General features: G+C 40.3%; 2 protein-coding genes across 3 annotated transcripts; one reads left to right on the top strand and one right to left on the bottom strand.

Annotated features, from left to right (window-relative positions):
• Nucleotides 1–459: 459 nt before the first annotated feature.
• On the bottom strand, nucleotides 460–13,462 carry fam83hb (family with sequence similarity 83 member Hb). 2 transcript variants are annotated; one of them, XM_029443901.1, is made up of 8 exons: nucleotides 13,155–13,462; nucleotides 6,861–7,054; nucleotides 6,449–6,778; nucleotides 5,371–5,535; nucleotides 5,129–5,253; nucleotides 4,462–5,019; nucleotides 2,033–4,313; nucleotides 460–1,288 (listed from the first exon to the last, which is right to left on the bottom strand). In XM_029443901.1, the coding sequence occupies exons 2-8, from the start codon at nucleotides 6,981–6,983 to the stop codon at nucleotides 1,268–1,270; spliced, it is 3,603 nt and encodes a 1,200-aa protein (XP_029299761.1). In that variant the 5' UTR covers nucleotides 6,984–7,054; nucleotides 13,155–13,462; the 3' UTR covers nucleotides 460–1,267. The 2 variants fall into 2 exon arrangements, with proteins under 2 accessions (XP_029299761.1, XP_029299760.1); XM_029443900.1 differs by lacking the exon at nucleotides 460–1,288 and having other exon boundaries at nucleotides 1,758–4,313.
• A 5,077-nt stretch (nucleotides 13,463–18,539) lies between these two features.
• Nucleotides 18,540–21,358, top strand: LOC115016262 (receptor-transporting protein 3-like). Its single transcript, XM_029443974.1, has 3 exons — nucleotides 18,540–18,683; nucleotides 19,002–19,173; nucleotides 20,099–21,358. The coding sequence occupies exons 1-3, from the start codon at nucleotides 18,668–18,670 to the stop codon at nucleotides 20,436–20,438; spliced, it is 528 nt and encodes a 175-aa protein (XP_029299834.1). The 5' UTR covers nucleotides 18,540–18,667; the 3' UTR covers nucleotides 20,439–21,358.
• Nucleotides 21,359–21,504: the final 146 nt, after the last annotated feature.

Genomic DNA, 21,504 nt, shown 5'->3' with positions numbered 1-21,504 from the left:
ATTTCACCATTGATCCTCCATGATTTTGGTATACTGTATAAAAAAAACACACAACACATTAAATGGTTTGATGCCCTGTCGAGCTCTCAAGCAGCCTGCGAACTGAACCTTAGAACTAAATCTTTGGTTTTCTAGTGTTTACAGAACAACAAAGGAGTTAGCAGTCCTGCGTAGGGCGTAGGTCTCCGAAGTTAAGTGACTTATGTAAGGAGGCATGGCCGTGCTCCAGTACTTCAAAATGTCTTTCCTTTATACGTGATGACTCATTTAAAACAGAGAAACAGCTTCTTTTTTTCACAGGGATTCAGGGCAACTGTAAATGCTTTACATTTTTATTTACATTACATAAGAACAAGACTAGTACACTTGTAGTTTTCCTCCTCTAACCATGAAAGGCTGTAGGTCTCTCTGAATGCTTATCTGTTGCTTTTAACGCTGAGATGTAAGCACACGCCCTAATAGAAAGGTACATAACATTCTCTTGAGAGGGTAAAGGTCAACACTGGTGTTTACTTTCTATCCAAACTCAGCCTCAACATTACAATTAGTTATTATAAACACATTTTTTTTATCATTTTCTGATTCTGTCTCATTCTTCATTCTCTTATCATCTCAGATTTGCCCTTAAAATTACACCATTCATCATGTTTCTCATCTTTGCTTCTGGTTCCTGGTTTGGTAATGCCCTTCGTTGGCCATTGGCACACGGTAAATCCACAAGGACGCTTTCTCCAATTCAGTTTCAAACACGCTACACAGACACTTGCAGAAACACACAACACTGGTATAGTACACATGCAGTCGTGTACCGCCATGTTTTCTTTTTTAACTGCCATGGATCTCTTTTCTATCCCTTAGGTGCAATATGTACTATCTTCCTCTTATCCTCTTACTCCCTCAGTCATGTTGATACAAGTTCAGTTATAGGTAAATTGCCCTACCTTTTTTCTTTTTGGTGAAACATTAGCTTATGGCAGCCAGAATGCAAGTAGAGTCTCTCTTCTTTCTCTCAGTCACCATATAAGGTCAAAGTCGTACCAGGTCTTGGCACACAGGCACATTCCAAACCCAATGACTTTAGTTTGTTTTCAGCATTTTTATATAGTGTCTTTTCAAGTTTTATTGCTTTGTGTGAAAATCCAGGAAAAGGCTGCAGTGTTGAGCCAAAGAGGTACTGTGATAGTGGCATTGGCACATATGGACAATGCGTTTTTTGATCATCTCGCATAAATAGTTTCCATATAAAAGGTGGCTCCTCCATCTTTCGTTATCCCAGGCTATTCCCCATCTGTTAACAGAACAACAGGGTTAACAGTGAATGCAACAGTGTATGAACTCCCACCCATTTTCATATGTCCTCTCCTGACTCCTCTCTACTGTCAATATTATGAGGGGCAGTCCTAAGTATGTTCTGCATGTCTTAAAGACACACATCTAACCAGTATACCAGTAAAGGTCAAATTCAGTACTATTTAAAATAGAATAATAATCAATAACAATCCTATAGTATTTATAAAAAGCTATTTCCATTAGTTTTTACACCAAAATGTATTTTCACATCTTAAAAGTCTTTGGGAATAAAAACTACTTTCAATTATACATACAACATAATTATTTCTGTAATTATGTAGAACATGTGTAAAAAATATTTAAAACCCAAACACATGATTGTTTATGTACATTTCAGACTTATTTCCATATTCCAACTAAAAAAATTGTAAACATTTTTTAGCATATCTGATCATTTTTATGGCTCCAAAAAGTTTAAAAGAGATTATTTTTTCACATTTTACTGTTAATAATTGTGTACTCACACAAGTGTTCTGTATATTGCTGCATCGGATTAACTCAAACATTACAGGATTAGTGTTTTAAACAGCTGGCTTTTTGTAATGTAATTTAATATAAACCCCTGAATCCACTCATACAGGACTTTGCTACTTTAGTTTTATACAGCTAATGCTACTTTGGCTTTTGTTCATATCTCTTTTCCATCCAGGCTACATATATCATCCTTGCAGTGATAGACTACCTCAAAGCGGCTGTAGACCTTCTTCTCCTTCCTCATGCTCTCTATCCTCTTCAGTAATCCCTCCCGCTCCAGGATGTTGCCCGGCGGACGCAGAAATCGGCTCTTTTTTATGGAGTTATGTTTCTCCACGCCCTTTTCCCCGCCGTCACTCTCTTTGTCCCCTCCTGTTTCTTCTCGCTCCAGTCGTTTCTTCTGGCTGCTGGCCGAGATCTGCTCTAGAATGACTTTGGTGTCATCTCGTAGGTTGCTATTGAACAGAACCGAGCTGCCCGTGGCCTGGTATCGAGACGGGCCTGTTGTGCTGGTTGATGTCTTGTGATGGGTTGTAGTCTGGTCGGTAGTGGTAGATCCTTTCGCTGATAAACTCTGCCTTTTGTTAAAATCTTCAGCGATCTCTTTGACCGTGCTCATGCCCCTATCGTCTCCTGAAGATTTCTTTTCTTTATCCTTGGGCCCCAGGAATCCCTTTAACCTCTGAGTCTGCTTCTTCAAGAAGTCAAGTGTCTTGCCATCGCCCCTTCCCTCACCAAGTGTGTTGATGGATGTATTAGATCCCATAACATTTTGCATTCCTTCCTTGAAGTCTTCTCGTGGCAGAGTTGAAGCACTATGAGAGCGACTCTTTTTCAGTTCACTCTTCTCTGCATCTGTAGCATCTGTGGTCAGAATATCTTCACCGCTGGAGATGCGACGAGGATTCAGTCCTTTGAGCTTCAACGGATCCCTCCTGAAGATATTAGGTGAAGGAAAGGGCTTTAGAGTCTTGAATATATCCTTCTTTTGACCATCTGATGCATTTTCCTCTTTATGAGGTTGAGTTGTCTCTGAAGGTTTCAGGTGGCTCGCAGAAGGTTTCATTATTGGTGGTTTTGAGGAATTAAATGAAGCTCTGCGAGTGAGCTCTGCCAGTTTTGCAGATATGTCTGTCTTCTTTGGTTCAGGTTCTGCTGAACGAACAAAAACATCTGGGATCGTTGTAGTAATCGTAGTTTTCGGGGAAGGTTTCTCAGAAAGGTCTGGCTTTTTTTCAGCAGGCTCTGGGACTTTCTGCGACAACTCTGTCTCCATTTTTGAGGCATTTCTCTTAGCAGCTAGGTCTTTGAAATACTGCAGTCGACTGGCTGGGTCATTCATGTTCAAAGATGTTGATGTTGTTACTTCAGATTTCTCGACTGTTGGTGTCGTCTTTACCTCTTCGTTGGTTTTCTGAAGTTGCTCCTTTGCTTTAATCTCATCTTTCAATCGATTCTCCATTTGCTGTTGCTCTTTCTCCTTCTCCCTCTCCTCAGCCTTCTTTCTCCACTCATAAGGCTCACGAGTCATTGACCTCCTCTTCTCTAGGATCTGGGCCACAATCGAGGAAGTACGCACTGAGTCTAACTCCTCGTCTGCCTCTGTGGCTGTTTTTAGCCCAAGGCTACCACTGTGCATCTCTGCCTTGGAAGATGAAAATATCAGCGAGGAACGCAGTCGAGAGGTACGTTGAAGGAGTGGGTTAACACGTGTATGGAATGATTCATGTTTGGACGAGAAGAGATCTGGAGACTCTTTCACCTCCACTTCCACACCCCTCTCTCTCTCAGCCTCCCTCCCTGTTTTTTCAAATGCCTTTAAGTCACCGCCTGACGAAAGCAGATTCTTGGTTGTTGTTGAGTCTTTACTGTTGCTCTCAGGTAAGAAGGGCTTTCCGTAACGTGGTCTTGTGATATCTGGTCTGGGTTTGGGGGCAAGATTCGGTGGCTCCTTTATTCCAAAGCGGGGAGCTGAATTATCAGTGGCAGTTGACTGCTGAGATGATTGAGGATCTTCAAATGCATCCGGTCCCAAAGGTTGAGTCAGACCTTCTTCTCCACCGTCCTCATAAGTGCTAAGATAGGAGTTGATTCTCCAACTCCTCATGCCTTGCCTAGCATCTGGATCTCCATCATGCTCTTGATCAGATGGTTTGCCATACAGTTTCTTCTCTGGTGGGTGGAGCTGTGTTGGTGAGCTCTGGCAGGCATATGCTTGACCTATGCTTGGCCTCTTATTGGTGGTATCTCCTCCATACCTCCCAGCTAATGGAGGTGCCAGGTGCCCCTCAGGACCTTTCAACTCGTCAGATGTAAAGTAGTCTTGGCCATAGTTTGCAGGTGGAGGCTCCTGATCTGAGCGAAAGCTTGATTCTGAATACTGGTCAATGGAGAGTTGTGGGGAACGACCTCGAAGTCTGTCGTAGTGTCCGTGGCCAGAACCCGGCCCAGGCCCTTCCTTGTAGTGATGGCTACTTTGGGTGTGCTCCCTGTAAAGAAAATATGGTGGTTCTTAAGTATTTGGTTATAAATGTATTGTTATGTGTAAATACATGTACACATATACGTTTGTGATACATGTGATGATACTGAATAATTCAGATTCAGAACTGTTGTAGGTATTAAAGGGTTAACTACCTGTGAAAGTCTGTCTCTTCCAGATTATTCATGACTCTGGACTTCATGTATTGCCTGGAAGATGAGTAGGTTTCCTGGGTTCCCTCTGCATAGCTGTGCCTCTGGAAGGCATTGGTACTCATATCCATCTGCCTGGAAACGATGGACCTCCCCTGATCCAGGAACGAATGCTGCAGACGAAACTGTTGCTGGGAATACTTTCCAATTGTAATTCCTGCCGTAGGTTCAATGGTGTGACGATATGGATCGTTCCTCCGGAAAGGAAGTGCGGAGTTACGATCAGAGTCTCCATAGGAGAAGCCAGAGGTAATCTCAGGCTGCCTGCGGTAACTTATGGAGTTACGCAAAGACTGGGTCCTCTTCAAACCGTACTGGCTACCTAAGTAACTGCTGGTGGTGCTGCTATCAGACAGAGCAAGCGCTCCATTGGATGGTTCTATGACTAGAGGCTCTGACTGAGCAAAGAGAATTCGAAACTCTTCATCAAAGGTGGCAACTAGTTCCCCGAGGAAGAGATGGGCGATGCAGCGGTGGATCTTCTCATAGGACCACATGAAACTGTAAGAAATTAAGAAAGAAAAGTAGAGTCAATTTAAATGACATAATGAATGGAAAACGATTCTTTGGAATTTAATTAAAACATAATAAACACGATTAAATGACTCACCTGTAATTGCCACTGAGTACAGCTCTGCAGTCGGCCAGTAGGAAACGATCTTTCACCTGCCCCTTAAATGATTTCCCCGTACGGGAGTAATAGGTTATTCCTGCCACAGTCCTGACACGCACCAACTGTAAAAACAAAATTCAATCAAGTTATGGACACACCCATGCCTTAATTGAGGTTACGTGTTGTAAATAACACAATAAATGCCAAAGGGTAGCAGGAAATAAAAAAGGCAAACTCACAGGATGTTGATCCAAGTTGACTTTGCAGTTGAAGACCATAGAGATAAAGTGATGGGCTTCCATCTCATCCAGTAGAATGTAAACGGGAACGTGGCGTGCTGCTGCGTCCAAGAGGTCCGCAAAAAGATCAACATCTGTGAACTTGTCCATCACCACAGCGATAACCTGAAGCAAAAGACGGTCACACGTTGGTCAGTATGATACAGTCTTTATTATTCTAGCTTCATAATAATCTTGACTGAATAGGTCATTTCAAACTTGAAACACGTGAACATTTACATACTTTGAACTAACTTTGGCAGTGGTGTCTGTTCATTGTGTTCATCAGCAATAGAAGATAACACAGTTGAACAGAGGTTAAGTTTGTATTGCGTCTCAAATAACTGAGACATAATGGGCATTTAACTACAGTCAGTGGATCAGCAACACAATGTACGTTAATCTCTACTAAATGTACAGAACAAACATGGTATATAAAGATTATTGAGTCTCGTCTCAGAACCTGTCTGTCTTCTATTTGCATGTTGAAACACTTTTCTGCCTCTTGTAAAAAAGACAGAAATGGAGGACAGATAGCGACACGGCCCACTACAAGAACAGGTTTGACTGCCATGTACACTTTGTGTTTACTTTAATGTAAACCCAGCCAGTTATAAATTAATCTAGAAGGGAGTGATGGCAAAGTTGGCAGTGGCAGATAAAAAGTAAGTATTAAACCAACGGTCACTGGCAGACTTTTATCTCAAATTTCTTTTTTTTTTGAAGAGATAAAGTTTGATTTGTACAGTACATACTCATACGACAGAGAAAGAGGATACTAGTAGTAAGAAAGGGTGTGTTAATTTAATACACCATTAATACACCTGTTCCTACTTTTGGCTATTTAAAAAAATAGCGTAGTCAAAGAAACAAAAGCATAGGTAGCATGTTGTCGTACACTGAATAGGTTGGAATTTATGAACGTGGAGCGCTTTGATTTCATCTTAAGATGCCATTTCTTTCTCAGAAATGGCGTGTGAAAGCAAACTGGATATGCAAGTTTAACACTCTCTGTTTCCTATCGCTCCCTTTTACTTACTTGGCGTGCATTCTTAATGAGTCTCCTGGCCTGCTCCTTGATGCTAGGCATGTCTGGGTCGGAGGGGTTGACTAGAGTGGTGACCTCTGTGGGCCCCATGAAGCTCTGCTGTGCCTGCGGCCAGCCAAGGTCCAGCCCCGGGGCAGCCATGTCGGACTGCATCGGCCAGTAGGTGTCAGAGGAGCCATCAACCTCCTGACCTCCCTCATGGTACGTCAGCTCTGGCATGTTGGAGGTGTTGGGCGTATGGATCGTGGACTTGATCAACTCAATTTCCGGCTGTGCCAGGAAACCGACCACATCCGCAGCCTGGAGGAACTCATGGTAACCCTGGTGTGACAGGAGAATCTTTTAATAAATATTCATTACATACATTACATAAAAACACACAAATAGAAAACTGCAGTGTTACCTGTATGTCATTTTCTATCAGAGCATCGATAGCTAGGCGGTACTCCTCCCGGTAATGCGGGGGCAGGAAGTTTGGGTCGAGAGGGTTATCACCAATCGATGAACATTGAGATCGGTGCGCCATGGTTGGAGAGAGAGGTGGGGGTCAAAGGTCAGGGCTCGGGTCAGGAGAGAAAAGGAAGGAGGAATTTGAACCTGTGCAGAAAGAAAGTAAAGGTTAGTGTGAGAGAGAATTATGTTTGTAAATTAAAAAATGTGATACACAATGCTGTTTGTGCAGGCGTCGGTACAGTTTGTTAAAGGGTTTTGGAAAAACAACATTACAGGTTTCTAAGAATCTCAGAGCAAACACGTACACTCAGCAATTTCAAGTTTTCAGACACATTGCTTTTTGTAGTTATAACTGGATGACACACCAATCCTCCATCTGTGTTATATAGTACTCATAAATCAACTAAATATTCCTCAGGGCGGTAAGAGGGGGAACGTTTTGTGTCAGCATTTACAAGAAGATTACCTATAACCTCTTACATAAAGAGTCCATTGTTACGCAGTAAAACGCCTGAGCAGTAAGTTCACCTTTTACAGTAACACACCTTTACCGGCACATAATACCACATGCTTGTAGCAGACGTAAACAGTTGTGACAGATCTTCACATATTTCGAATGCAGTCGAGAAAAAAAAAAAAGTGCACATTCACTTCTGTGAATCGTTAATAAATAAGTTGCATTAAATGGTTTGATTTTATGTTATACAATATAAATGAAAATGGAAATAATTGAAATTGTGTCATTGACTGGATGATAAAAAGCAATACAAATATAGTTTTCTACTTATCTAACTCCATTGCATCATCATTTTCTGTCTTCTGTTAGACTTCATTGTTCATAATTACCCATTTAATTTGACTTTAGAGTCGTATTTGGCAACGAAATATCCTGAAATTCAATCTGGCTTGTGAGAAAACAGTTCATAAGGGTAAGAAAAAAGAAAAGCAACAGGATATGAAAAATACAACGGGAGTAAGGGAAAGAAGAAAGTCAAGTGGGAGAATAAGGGAGGTGTAAGGGAGAGGTGGGAAAGGCATTTAGAGGTGTATAGACAGGTTTCTCTCATATATCAGTAATTCTTTGTGCTGGTGCGTCATGCTTCAAGTTGTTACTCAGATCTCTCCCTAAAAAAAATCACTGAACCAGATTTTATATTTCATGACACTCAAAGTGATTTAGTAGAGCATGATGAGTAAGCTAGAAGCTGTGCCACAACTTGAACTGACTTAATTTGAAGTCGTGAAAAGAACATTGTTAATAACAATTTGTGGATGGGGCTTTTGTTCACAGAAACTTTACAACAAGGAAGGACATAATAATAATAATAATAATAATAATAATAATATTAATTAGGGCTGCAGCTAAGGATCGTTTACAATGAACGAATCATTTGACCATCAAATGTGTCCGACTAACACTTTGAAACAAGGCAATGTGTCTCTGCTTGAAAGATGATTAGTTGATTATCCAAAAAGTTGCTGATTCATTCTCAATTAACTATTAAATACCAGTTTCAGTTCTCCAGAAAAACAGGTTTGTTCTGCTTTGTTTAGTGTACGGTTGGACATCATTAATTGGCATCTGTAAATTATTTTGTGGTTCACTGTCCAGTATCTACTTTCAAAAGATAAAGTACACAATCACTGAAAAAGGTCTCAGGCTGGATTCCAACCCACAACACAATCAGCTGAGCCAACCAGGACACCCCCTCATTGATATTTAATGTGTTCCGGACAGCTGCATGCCGCATTAGTCGTCCAATGGTGGAGCTGTATGGCCGATGGTGGCCATAGAGAAAAAATATATACAGCAACGTGCGCACAAATATTATTTGTTACCTTAATTTAATTAAATTTAATTGTTCCTGCGCTTTGATAAATTTGTGGGTCTGAATTAAATAATTTAATAACTTGAGAAAGCTCAAGGCAAGTTATTTATTCCAGCCGCCATCAGTCTGTCAGGCGCTTGTCTTTAATGGATAGAGACTCTTCAACTAATCTTTATTTTAGCTTGGGGTGAGTTGTCAAGACATGCTGAAAACACTTGCTTTACAAGGGATTATTGTTAGTAAAAGGCTATAATTAATGAGGCTATTGAGAGTTTGTGGATTATATCCTCGTCAATATGTTGACTTGCAGTTACTGATACTTGAAGCAGGTGCGCTGCACTTCATGATTTGGGGAGAAAGCAAGCCGTCGTCACAGAAAGAAACGACCGTAAAGCATCTTTTCCTAAACCTTACCCAGTAGCTTTGGTGCCTAAACTTTAAAACTGCCACAATGCGACCATTTCACAGTGTTAAATACAACGATCATATATATATTTTTCATTTTCAAACTACTTATTCTGTCATTTAGGTATGAGGATGTGTTGGGCGAAAGGCTGGTCTGTTGAGCTGGCTCTGTGTGAGCACACACACAAATTAAACAACATGGGAACGATGTAATTGTTTTGTCTCTCTATGGCCACTCCCGGGCTCTATAGAGATCAGGGTTAACAGCCACTTAACAGTTAAAGTATCCAAAGTAAACTAGTTAAACACTGGAAGGAAAACAGGAAGTGTTTTTGAGTGTGTGGATATATCACCACGGAAACGTACAGTCTTAGGAACCATGTTTGATTGACAGGTAGAGTACGTGTGTGTAACCGGGTGTCTGAGTGGGAGGGTGAGTAGATATTTTCTAAGGTTTTACCTGCTTAAGAAGTGTGTGAGACGTGTTTTCTGTGGACTTCCACACACACACTTAAGAGATCGCCTGTGACAGCAAATGGCCCCAAGTCCTAACCCGCAATTAGAAGCTGGTTTATTCAGAGGGCTGGTGAGTCACCGGGTAGCCCGGCCAGGCCAGGCTGGGGATAACTTGCAACATGCTGCTGTGTGGTGATTCATCTGCTGGCAAAATGGCTGACATCCTGTTTCCTTTCTCAGTTCGAGCCATAGAAACTTGGCCTTTGCGGTGTGCTGTTCTCATTTAAAAGTTCCACAGTGGGCAGGGAGGCATGTTAGACTCACATATTGCTTGAATGGAATTATTTGACTTCTGCCAAGTTTCTAAAGTGGAAGAATCTCAACTACTTTGACGTGTTTTGTTTTGTTCTTTATTTTAAAAGAAATTTAGCAGCCTGGGGCATGATCTGTATAAAGTTAATTTTGCTGAGGCGGCAGTAACGCACATACCTGAGGACTGTTGATAACAGCCATAAATTAAAGATGTGCACCTGCCTGTGCTAGTCATAATGTTTAAAACTCAGAGAAGCGTTGTGTGGCAACAATAACAAAAAACACTTCATCATTGGTAATGGTGTTGTTGCTTTTCAAGAGCACTAAAGGACTATTTTCATTATCTCTTCATTTTTTTAAAGTTTACTCCAGAAGTAGCAAAATAATTGCAACAGACCAAAAGACCAAACCCTAAAGATCTTCAGTTTATCATCTCATAACACAAACAGCACATTCTCACAATTGAGGAGTATGTAATTACTGCTGCTGCAACGAAAGATCATTACTTTTATTATTGAGTAGTCTCACGATTACATTTTCAATTAATCGTTCGGTCTACAAAATGTCAAAACATTGTGAAAAAGGACCAAAGTTTCTCAAAGTCCAACTTTTTTGTCAGTCCAAAACCAAAAGGTCCTGTTAAATATGAAATAAAACAGAGAGAAGCAGGACTTTCTGCATGAAATGTACTTTTATAGATTAATAATACGAATATTTGTATGTACATCGACTAATAGATTTGTCAACTGATTGTTGCAGCTCTACAGGTGATATTCCGCATTTTCCTCAAAATAATTATTGATTTGATAATCAAAATTGTTGACGTTAAAACGCTCCGCCTTAGAGGAACACAGTGAACTCGTGCAAATCGACTCTGAGGTGAATATGAGCTACCTGGGTGACTCAAGAGCACAGTACCACTAAACAGAGCCCGGGGGCTTCTTATTCACTGTCGTGACCTCTGGGTCACTGCAATATGAAGCAACAAAAGAATAACGCCATGTAAGTAGAAGCATGGCCGACTTCCTGCACCTCACCTGGCTGACAGGATATTCAAACAAATACTGCTGCTTTGTTTGTTGTTATAGCAACTGCAGTAGGCATCAAACAGTAGATAGAGACATGTTGATAGCAATCTTTCTTTCTCTCCATCTCTCTGTTCCTCCCTTAGTTATAAGGCTTTCTGTTAGTCTGCAACATTGACAAAGGCAGTTTGAAACGCTAAACCACCACAGGGCAGGCAGCAACCGACTGCAGCTCCTCATGGCGGATAAACCCAATATTCAGATGTGTCCAATGTTTGCTCACTAGGCGTGTAAACGGCTCATTCTCAGCATTCCTGCCACGAGAAGAGGTAGATAAACGGTAAATTAACAGCAGAGGGAGGGGAAAAGTTTATCTGTCTCGACATGTGAACCACCTAAACAAGCCTAAGGAAAGTTCCCAAAAAATATTCTCCGTTTTTTCGCCCTTGTTTTTCTCACACACTCGCATCTGAACACTCCTCACTAAACAAACACTTTGATTGATCCGGCATACCTCTCCGCTCGTTCATTTTGTGCGATTAATCTGTGTGAATGGAGTGAGAAACGAATACCTGAAAACAGGTTTGGAGGGATGAGCCAGTAATGTTCGATGCTCCTGTCACGACCTTTCACTGCCTCTTTGGGCAGATTAACATCGATAAGAGCAAACACAGAGCGCTGTCACTCTGGATATCATCGCACCTCACCGCGACTGTTGAATGCCACAAAAAGACAGCTCAAGGTCAGGTAAATGTATACCGTGTGCGAGGACAAATGGCAGCACCTATCCTCCCTTTTGCTAATTGTTTTTTCTGTAGCAGCACTGCTAGAAAAACAGGTCCACTGAGGTCCTCGTCAACTGTTCCAACTGCCTTGATGTCTGCGGTCATCTCAAGTGGAAAACCCAACAAAAAATGCACTAAAATGTTTCTACTTTGCTTCGTCTCTCCCCCTGAAGCACGATATTGCTCATACATGAAATACAACCACAGACAATGACCCCTTGTAACACACACAATGCAAACAAAGCTATGAATGGGATTCAGCTCTGGCCATGTGGCGAGTGTGACAAAATGAAATCTATAATAGGAAACACACATACGAAGATGTGCCACATTAACACACACTGGTACGACAAACGTTTTCCCCTCAAATTATAAACACATGTTGGAATATTCCTATCCAGTGAGTCACTTTGAATGAATCGAAGCAAAGCCTGTAATGGTGAAGTTTGAATCAATACATCACTTGTGTGAGTCAAAGCTGCAAACACAATTGATTTGCAATAAAGATACTATGAATGAGAGCCTATAGAATAGATCATAGTCTATAGGAGACAACATGAAGCAGGCATTTTGCTCAAAAAGAAAAGGCTGTATGATTAGAGGCTAAGAACGTTGTACTATCTCACCAATTATCTTTAAATTAGAGGGATGTCAAGTTATCCTGATGACATGACCTGCAATCCTTACATAGCATTGTGCGAGCAAAGTTTTAAACATGCTTGTTGTGTCTCTGTATTTTCAAGCATCATTTATCACCTCTAGTTCCCTACAGACAAAAGATCTACACCGTGTGACTCAAAGTGGCTGTTTTTCTCTTTGAATGTCTTCAAAGGACGAGAGCAGCACAGTCTGTCAGTGCCAGTCTGCGCGGAGCCTTCGTGTGTGTTTAGACTATAGTAACAATACTGTTCAGGTTTTGCAATGCACAGCAGCAGCTACCTGGATGACTTAATCCTTTATAAACCCCAGACTGTTGCTTGTGAGGAAAGTAACCAGCATTTCACTTTTCTTTTATTCCACCCACATGAATGGCGTAATGAATGGAAAAGAATAGAATAGGAAAAACTATAATGCAAAAAAAGAAAACTAACTATGATACAGTTATTAGGTAATAAACAAGGACAGGACACCTTAGAATAGAATAGAAAAATAGGACATAATAAGGACACAGTTAGAGGACAATAAAAGAAGACAGAAGACATAGGCCGAGAGCAAGATACAACTAGAATAGAACAAAACAAAGTAGAGTAGGATATAATTAGAATATAAGACAGGAGAGAATAGAGTAGAATAGTCCTAGAAGGCCTACATAATAGGATAAATAATGATAATACAAAAGGAAAAAGCATAGAATAAAACAAACCCACTGTACAAGAGGTTCTTTTTGTCGCATTTTGCACTTGTAAAATTAGTCTAAATGTCCACTCCCTACCTATTAACTTTGCTGCAGAACTTGTCTCCTCTCCTTGTACCGACGGTATATCGCTCTCCCCGGTGAAATGTGTCACATTCCTCACATCGGGTTACAACTCCACCCAAACCCCCGGTGTGCACCCTCCACTGAGAACCGGCGCTGACAGGCGACGCGGGGCCACACGGAATCCAGACCCGGGCTAACTGCTTCAATCAGCGGGGTGTGAACCTCCAGAGCCGCCGCCACTACAGCACAGAGCAGCGCGGTAAATGAGGAAGGAGTGGGGCAACTCCGGCTTGGCAGGGCTCTCCCACCACCGGTGTGACTCCTCCCACACCCGCTGATCACTGGGAACTGAAGACCATTGGAAGCTCACTCCCAGTGGCGTATTTCAAAAGTGTTGGCCATTTAAGTTTCCCCAAAACTTTTGCACAAAAATGTGTGCCTGTTTGAATAAATCACCCTTCTAGCACACTCTTCACACTGTTTATGTCATGTCTTTGTGCTTTTGTGCACTTGTTTGTTATCTTGGCCGTGGTGGAAGAAGATATATTACTTAAGTAAAAAATAGTGGATACAACACAAGAATGTATTATAATGTTTTGGCATTTTCTTCCTAGAACATGGGATAGGAAGAGAAAAGTAACAGATACATTTCTCACACATGTTTTATATGGATCGCTATCGGTTTATGAACTGGATCAGATATACAGTGTTGGCACTAATGGATGTCGAGGTAGATTTGGTCTTTTTGTTTAGATTTGTGTCTTGTGCTTAGGGGTCTATGTTTGTGTGTCTGGGATATCTCTGTGGAGGTTTATGTTGTAGTTTATGTTTGGTTGATATTTCTGTATTGTGCTGTTAGATGATAGTCGGTTAATAAACATGTCGGTTAAATGTTTGTTTAGTTGTGAGCAAATGTGTCTGAATATTTCCATGAGGGATGGGTCATGTATTTGTTCAGACACGAAAAATATATATAAACTCATTCATTCGTTCATTTTACATTACTGTTTCAGTTTGCTGATTTTACGACTCTTCTCTTGTGCTACTACATTTTAGCATTAATTAGTCCCGGTTTAGCAAAAGTTACAAAGGCCCACTTTGGTTTCTTTGGAGACCATGTTCCCCACTGAAACATTGTGTTAATGAATTGCCTTCTGTTTTTTCTTTATTGCTAAACACTGAATCAGCAGACTTCAACAGTTCCTCTGTCTCTGCTGCAGGCCACAGCGCTCAGTTTCTCCTTCTTTAATATGGACTGGATATGGGAAAGACCATAAAGGTACAGCGCAGGTAATACTCAAATCCAGTGACACTACTCATCGATGCAACCTGGTAAAACCATGATACTGGATTTGGAAGAATGTTCTCACACTTTAGGCCAAAAGGTGAAGGACTATTTAATGTTTTTTAATTCTCTGCATGACTGAGTTACTTCAGTCAACTTCAGTCTCAACCTTTACCTCGTTCACTCTCTTTCTTTTTGTTTTTCTTCATTTACTTTTCACTACTTCTCTTTTGGATCCTCAATCCGCCTCTCTGTCTGCACTTCAGTTGTACTCAAACACACCAGCAAACATGACATTTACACAAGGCATAAAACAGGAAAAACAGTGCACTTTAATATGGGCCGTCCTTTGTCCTGAAACGTGTCTATCAGGACACACCTTGTTTCATAGCCCTATGATAGCAACTCACACACTTATGAATATGACTGTGTTCAGTCCTGCTCCTAAGGGTGTGCCTCCTGTTTGAATGCACCATGTCCTTGTAAGCTGTTACACACTCAAAGTGCAGGAGCCATATTTTTCGGGGCGCTCACTCTGCCTGGTAACTCGTTTCCCATTCATGCAAATGTGCAACTCTCAGTTTGACAGAGATTTGAAATGAGAGTTAAGTGTTTGCATACAGAGTAATGAAAGTAGTCTATGACTGTGTGCAATAATAAATAATACTGTGCGTGTGGGAAATTGTATCCGAGAGAGAGAAAGTGCCCGCTTACATAAACGTGCTCTGATAGCAAACACCAGCAGGTATACAGACGCTGAGTTATAGGGTGCGGCAGCTTCGAGGAATGTGCTCAAGGCATCTTACCACACCCAACGTCTCTCTCTCTCTCTCTCCCTCTCTGAGTCTCTGAGTCACCTGACAGTCATTGAACAGGTGTACAGGTCTAGGCAGAGTCCAGGCAGCAGCTAAATCCTGGCCTGCTTCTCAACATGCAGGAGGAGTCTGCTCGTCTGGTACAATAAAACAGACTTTATTGACATGGCTGTTATATTTATGTAGATCAGAAACACAGAAAGTGCATTACCAAGGTCTATTTTGTAAAGTATGTTGTGCTAGTGAGCATCATTTATTTTTAGACGTGAAAAGGAAGCACATCACATGATGAGCTACCCGTTCACATTCTTTCATGTTATTATGCATTACTACTGTGTTGGGCCACGACAAGCCTCCAAAACTTTGTAATAAATTATAATAGATGCAAACAAGTCAAGTCAACTATATTTATACGGCCCAATATCCAGAATTTGCCTCAGGGGGCTTTACAATACGACACTCCTTTTCGATCATAGGATAAGGAAAAACTCCCCACACTTTAACGTGGGGGGGGAAGAAACCTCAGGAACAGTAACTGAGGACGGATTCCTCTCCGAGGAAGGACATACATGTAATAGATGTTGTGTACAGAAACACGGTGTCATCTTCCTTTTTCAAAGAATCACTTGTTGTCAAAGTGAGATGAGAGATGGTAGACAAAAGCACAAATAACTGTAGGAAATGGAGAGCAGCTCAGTGGACCAGGAGTCACTCAACACCAACAGTTTGCAGGTTTTAACTCTATTATTTAAGTTCTTTGTCAGACCAGGCAAGATCTTCTTTTGTGTCAGATATAGATTTGTTTCCTTCACTTGCATTTACTTGGCACTTGTCTACAGCTAAAGTAGCAGCTGTCCCATGAGCTGACTTCATTTGCATCAACAGGAATTTACTTCAGCACCATATAGAAAGGTAATACAAAGAGGTTACTCTGAAAGTCTGCTCTTGTCTTGTCTCTCTCTTTTTTTCTCTGTCTGGAGCCTGGCTGCATCTCTGTGGCCCTGTGAGCTTTCCCAGCATGCTTTTCTCACGCTGTAATGTCACACCTGAGTATAAAGTGACTCCCTGGAGCCTCGGGCCCTGAGGTCATATTTACACCATTGTGCCGGGAGGAAAGGTACACATGTACAGTATATGGGCTGCTGTGTGTGTGTGTGTGTGTATGTGTGTGTGTGTGTGTGTGTGTGTGTGTGTGCGGCAGTGTTGTGGGTTTATAGTCTCTCATGCCAATGAGACAACACTACACTCCCATTACCACCCACCATATAACGATATTTCCCCTTTAGTTTCTTCAGTCTGTGTCATGTGCAGGTTGTTTTCCCCACCACAGAACAAGAGTAAAACATGATCCTCAAAAAGTAAAACAATACTGTATGAATCATACGTGTGTGTGTGTGTGTGTCTGTGTGTGTGTGTGTGTGTGTGTGTGTATGTGTTTATCTGTGGGACCTGATTACATCATTTATATTATGCTGTTAGATAACACCCACATAATTACTGAGAAGTACTAAATGAGATTTTTCTTGTGAACCGGACAAACCTGCATGTGTGTTTGTGTGTGTGTGTGTGTGTGTGTGTGTGTGTGTGTGTGTGTGTGTGTGTGTGTGAGCATTAACTCGAGATCTTGTCCCGAGACTTTGACAAGCATGACATTCAGTTTTTAGTACCAGATGTGGCATCATCATGAACCAGCTAAACAACTCAGGCAGGAGGAAAGTCCCCACAGTGTGTGTGAGTTTTTTCATTAATAGTAGGTAAGTGTGTGTGGACTGACGGCGTCCCTACATACCTGTGACAGGTGTTACCATTGTAATTCTATTATTACGATCACCATTATTGTCCTGAAATGATTGTAAAGATTATCCAGGAAGCACCATGCATAGCTTTACAGACAGGAAACAAAGACTGAGTAAACACGGGTTGGATTTATCAAACCGGCTTGACACCGTCAGACTGGCATGGATTACTTCCTTTACCACTTATTAATAATAAACAACAACACATGTTTCATGAGTACAAAAACAAACATATTCAGACATTTCAATAAAAGCTACTGATTCCTAGTAAGATATTTGAATAAGAAATAAAAGCTTCTGAACAATATTACAGGTATTTTACCTTTGAACTTGAGCTTTATTTTAAACTTCAAATGCCAGCTTATAATGTGGTTGAGGTTGAAACCAGGGTGCTTTTTAAATAATTAAAGATGTCCTGAAACAGTTTTAGGAGCAGTTCAGAGTTACAGCAAGAGATCAAAAGCAGTTCTGCCATCTTTCAAAGTAGAAAGGTGACACAAATAAGTGTTTGCACCAATAACTTCGGCTTTAAACCTCCAAAGCTGTCATGTGCGGGCCGAAAGACGGTGAACAGGTATGATAGAGGCGTAAACATGCAGCGATGGATATCACCAAACAGGACAGGCTGACAAAGCAGTTTAAACTCAGCTTGATGGGGGCACCTGGTTCAAACAAATACCTGATCACCATGAAGAGCAGAATACCACTTTGTTTTGTATTATGTTTGTGAATTGTGAGGTTTCTATCAGTTAAACACATCTGGGTGGTACAAACGGACAAATACTGTGCAGATTGTGAAACTTTAACTTGATTGTGTTGTTGCAGGAGAAGCCAAACTCTCCAGTAAAAAATAAAAGTATACTTAATTATTGTTATATCACTGGAAAACTGATCCTGTTTGCCTACATCATAGAAATGGGAAGTGGCTTGTGGGAATTCCCGGGACTTTTTTTTCCACTGTGTCTGTTTTCAAATACACTGCAATTACGTCCACTCCAGTATGAACCAGTTGTCTTATACTGCCCCCTACTGACCTGAACTGCACTTGAGCGTGTTAGCTGGGAATTGTCATCGCTTGCATTACACTTGCAATGATGTTACTGTAAATGAACAACAACAGCAATCAACACAATGCATGGACAGAGATGTTCATATAAGCCTGAGGAGAGGCCAATTGGAAAAGTGGTTTGGGGAAAATATGAAATACATAAATAATTCATTGTATGATAAGATTTAAAAAATAATGATAATTTAAAAGAAATAAAGCAAAAACACGTGTCTGAATATATAAAATGAGATATTAGAATAGAATAAATAGAATAGAAATGTAATTTAATTAATCATACATGATGCAATGCCTTCATTAATAGTCAGAGTAATTTTATGGGTTCAGTATAATAAAAGAAAATCCCTTTACACGTCTAGCTATTTATTGAGGCTATGTTGTTAATCTGCGTCACACCATGCCTTAGACCGACTAAATGAAAAACGAAACTATGATGTTAAGTTTCGTTTTCCATAGTAACAGAAGCTAAGGGTGAATAAATAGAGAGACAGTCTGCAGAGGGACACTTTCAAATCAAACGTCGTATCGTCTCCATATACCAGAAGATCTGATCACCAAACAACATGAGCAGACCTACAGGTAATACATCATTTTCTTTTGCACACTTTTTTGTGTGTAATATGTTTATATCATATTTAATTTGGTTCTATGCATTATTTGTTTTTGATCGATTTGACGCAATTGACACAATGCCGTTATTAGTGTTCATAATTGGTTATATTTAAAGCTTCTTTTTTTCATTTTCGTGTTATACAAATTCTGGATTTTTTATTTTTTACATGCTGAGAGTTTGGTCATCTACCCTTCGAAAGTAGGCTTTTTTTGTCAGTGTTGTGGCTCAGAGACCTATATTTTATTGACTGTAAAGCTTCTTGTTCCTCTCTCTCTCTCGTGCAGAATGGGTTCCTTCGTCGTGGACTACAGTTTTTGACGATTTGCTGAGCGATGACAATGAGCTGGACTATGAAGACGAGTGGAATTTCAACTTCAGCTACATCCAGACAGAGGAAATCACAAAGGAGCAGAAGAAGAGAGGCTGGAAGATATACAGCCACTGTGCCAATGGAAAGTAAGTATTGTTCTATATTCAATTATTTTTATAATAAATAATTGATCGCTCCTCCTTTACCATCTTTAACATTAAAAAGATGAACACATTAATCCATCAATAATTATAATCCAATAATATATTATATACTATCTACACTGTGCTATTACTACTTTTACTTAAATTAAAGATATGAGTACTTCATCCACCCCTGAGTTCAGGTCAAGGATGATACATTTGCTATACTGTGAAAACTGTCGACAGAGTTTCTGTTTTTCTAACAACACATATTTGTCTAAATATGCAACAGGTTATGTTGTTCTGTTTCCCCAAACTGCTCTTCCCTGTTGCCATGCCAGGTCATATAATGGTGTTGTAAGAAGCAGAAAATACCGTAAAGATTGCGTAATTTATCCTGCTTTATGGTGTCTCAGAAGAGCACAGGGTATGATTTGACCAACAAAGTTATGGGAAGATTAATCTTTTTCAATTAAAATTTTAGTTTTAACAATTCTAAAACATTCATAATTTACAGGAAACGCTGCTGACCTGAGAGTATGCAATTGAGTTTATTTTATTTGACAGGGACAATGACATTTAACATAGTTCCAATGAGCATGAAGTTTATAGCTATTGCTAATGTTCTTTTTATTTGAAAATTGGGTTTTTATATGTACAGTGAGATTGAAATGTATAGCTTTCTGTATCATAAAACCACGATACAATACAAAAATACAATAAAATACACATCACACTTACCACAATACACTAATACACCTTGGAAATGTACAGTACAATTGGCTAAATATGGGTACAGCTCTGGTTTGCTTTTTCCAGAGTTCTGAGCCCTGAATGGAGAAAGCTGCTTGTTCAAATACCTCAGGTAGAATCTTACTAATCCTAAGAAGCTCTGACTTTAATTTATTGTCTTCTCATTTCCCCACAGTTTCCAGTGTACATCCTGCTGCAAGACCTGGTCTTCAGCCCGGGTTGTGGTATTGTTCCGTTACCGGCTGCGGGGTGCCCGGGGGTCAGTGATCATGCGGCCCTTTGGACAGGTCTGTCGCAGTTGCACCAACAATCAGTTTTCCCGCCCTGGTTTTTCCGAACAAGAGGTGGAAAGAGCCTTGCTCAGGCTTTTTGCGAAAATCCGGAAGAATTGCTACGGAGAAGATGACGACAGCGCTGCCAGTGGTAGCCCAACGCCACAATATAGGACCAAACCGCATGAGAAGTCCCTGTGTGAGGCCTGCCTTCAGGGTATCTGCTGTCAGGATGATGACTAGAAGTGTGTGTGTGTGTGTGTGTGTGTGTGTGTGTGTGTGTGTGTGTGTGTGTGTGTGTGTGTGTGTGTGTCTGTGTGTGTGTGTGTGTGTGTGTGTGTGAGAGAGAGAGATGCAGATTGACAGTGACTGACAGGCTTTGTGCTGATTGGTTAAAATGTTAATTTGTAGTCTGCACATGCCCCCTTTCCATAATACTTAAAGTTGACTGTTCATTAGGAATGTTAATGTTGTGTTGTAGGGGTTTTGTTGGGGATGGTTGTTTTTTTGACCATCAGGATCAATAATACAATTGTTCATGTAAATATATAAAGTTGTACTTTTGTCACTAAAAATGTAATCTTAAGTCTGAAAACGTTTTGTTTTTGGGTCCTGATTATTTCATGGATTTATATATCAGTACTACTTTGTAGTACTACTTATAATTCTACAGTTCAGATGCAAATATTATACTTTTATTGCACAACATTGTTTTGATAGCTGTTTGCAGATAAAGACTTTACATGCCAAACAAATGATCAGTTTATTAAATATATAGGAATTATAAATAAACCTACTCTACTTAAAATGATCTCCACCTCGTCCAGCTTCAACATTAAAATGCTGGTTATAAATGAATACATCTGTATTAATAATCCAATGATATCATACAGGGGTTTCTCGCCTCAGGGTTGGAACCTCTAGTACATTTTTCTGAAAATACTTTAAAAATGAAATCAAGACTTTCATATGTACTGGATTATTTTTGACATTGTGGTACTTTTTACTCAACTACTCACCTGAATATTCTTCCACCACTGTGGAGGACCGGATCAGCCACAACTACAAGCAAAGAAATTGACAAATGAACCCCTTAACACGCAGTTTTGTACTTTTGTTTCAACTTAAATTGCTTTTAAGCAAATAAAATTCTTTCTAATGCATTTCTCTTGTGTTATTTCACATACCTAAGACTATAGAAGTGTAATAGGCTACGTGAAATTATTCCAAGGGTCAAACATGAGGGGGTCCCTGGTAAACTCTCTATCTTGTAGTGGTTCTTATCAGAAACAAAATTGAGAACCTTTGG

Source organism: Cottoperca gobio, chromosome 11 (genome assembly GCF_900634415.1).
Source record: "Cottoperca gobio chromosome 11, fCotGob3.1, whole genome shotgun sequence".
In the NCBI taxonomy this organism is placed as follows: domain Eukaryota; kingdom Metazoa; phylum Chordata; class Actinopteri; order Perciformes; family Bovichtidae; genus Cottoperca; species Cottoperca gobio.
The sequence above is the reverse complement of the archived record's forward strand: the minus strand, read 5'-3'. Positions and strand labels throughout refer to the sequence as shown.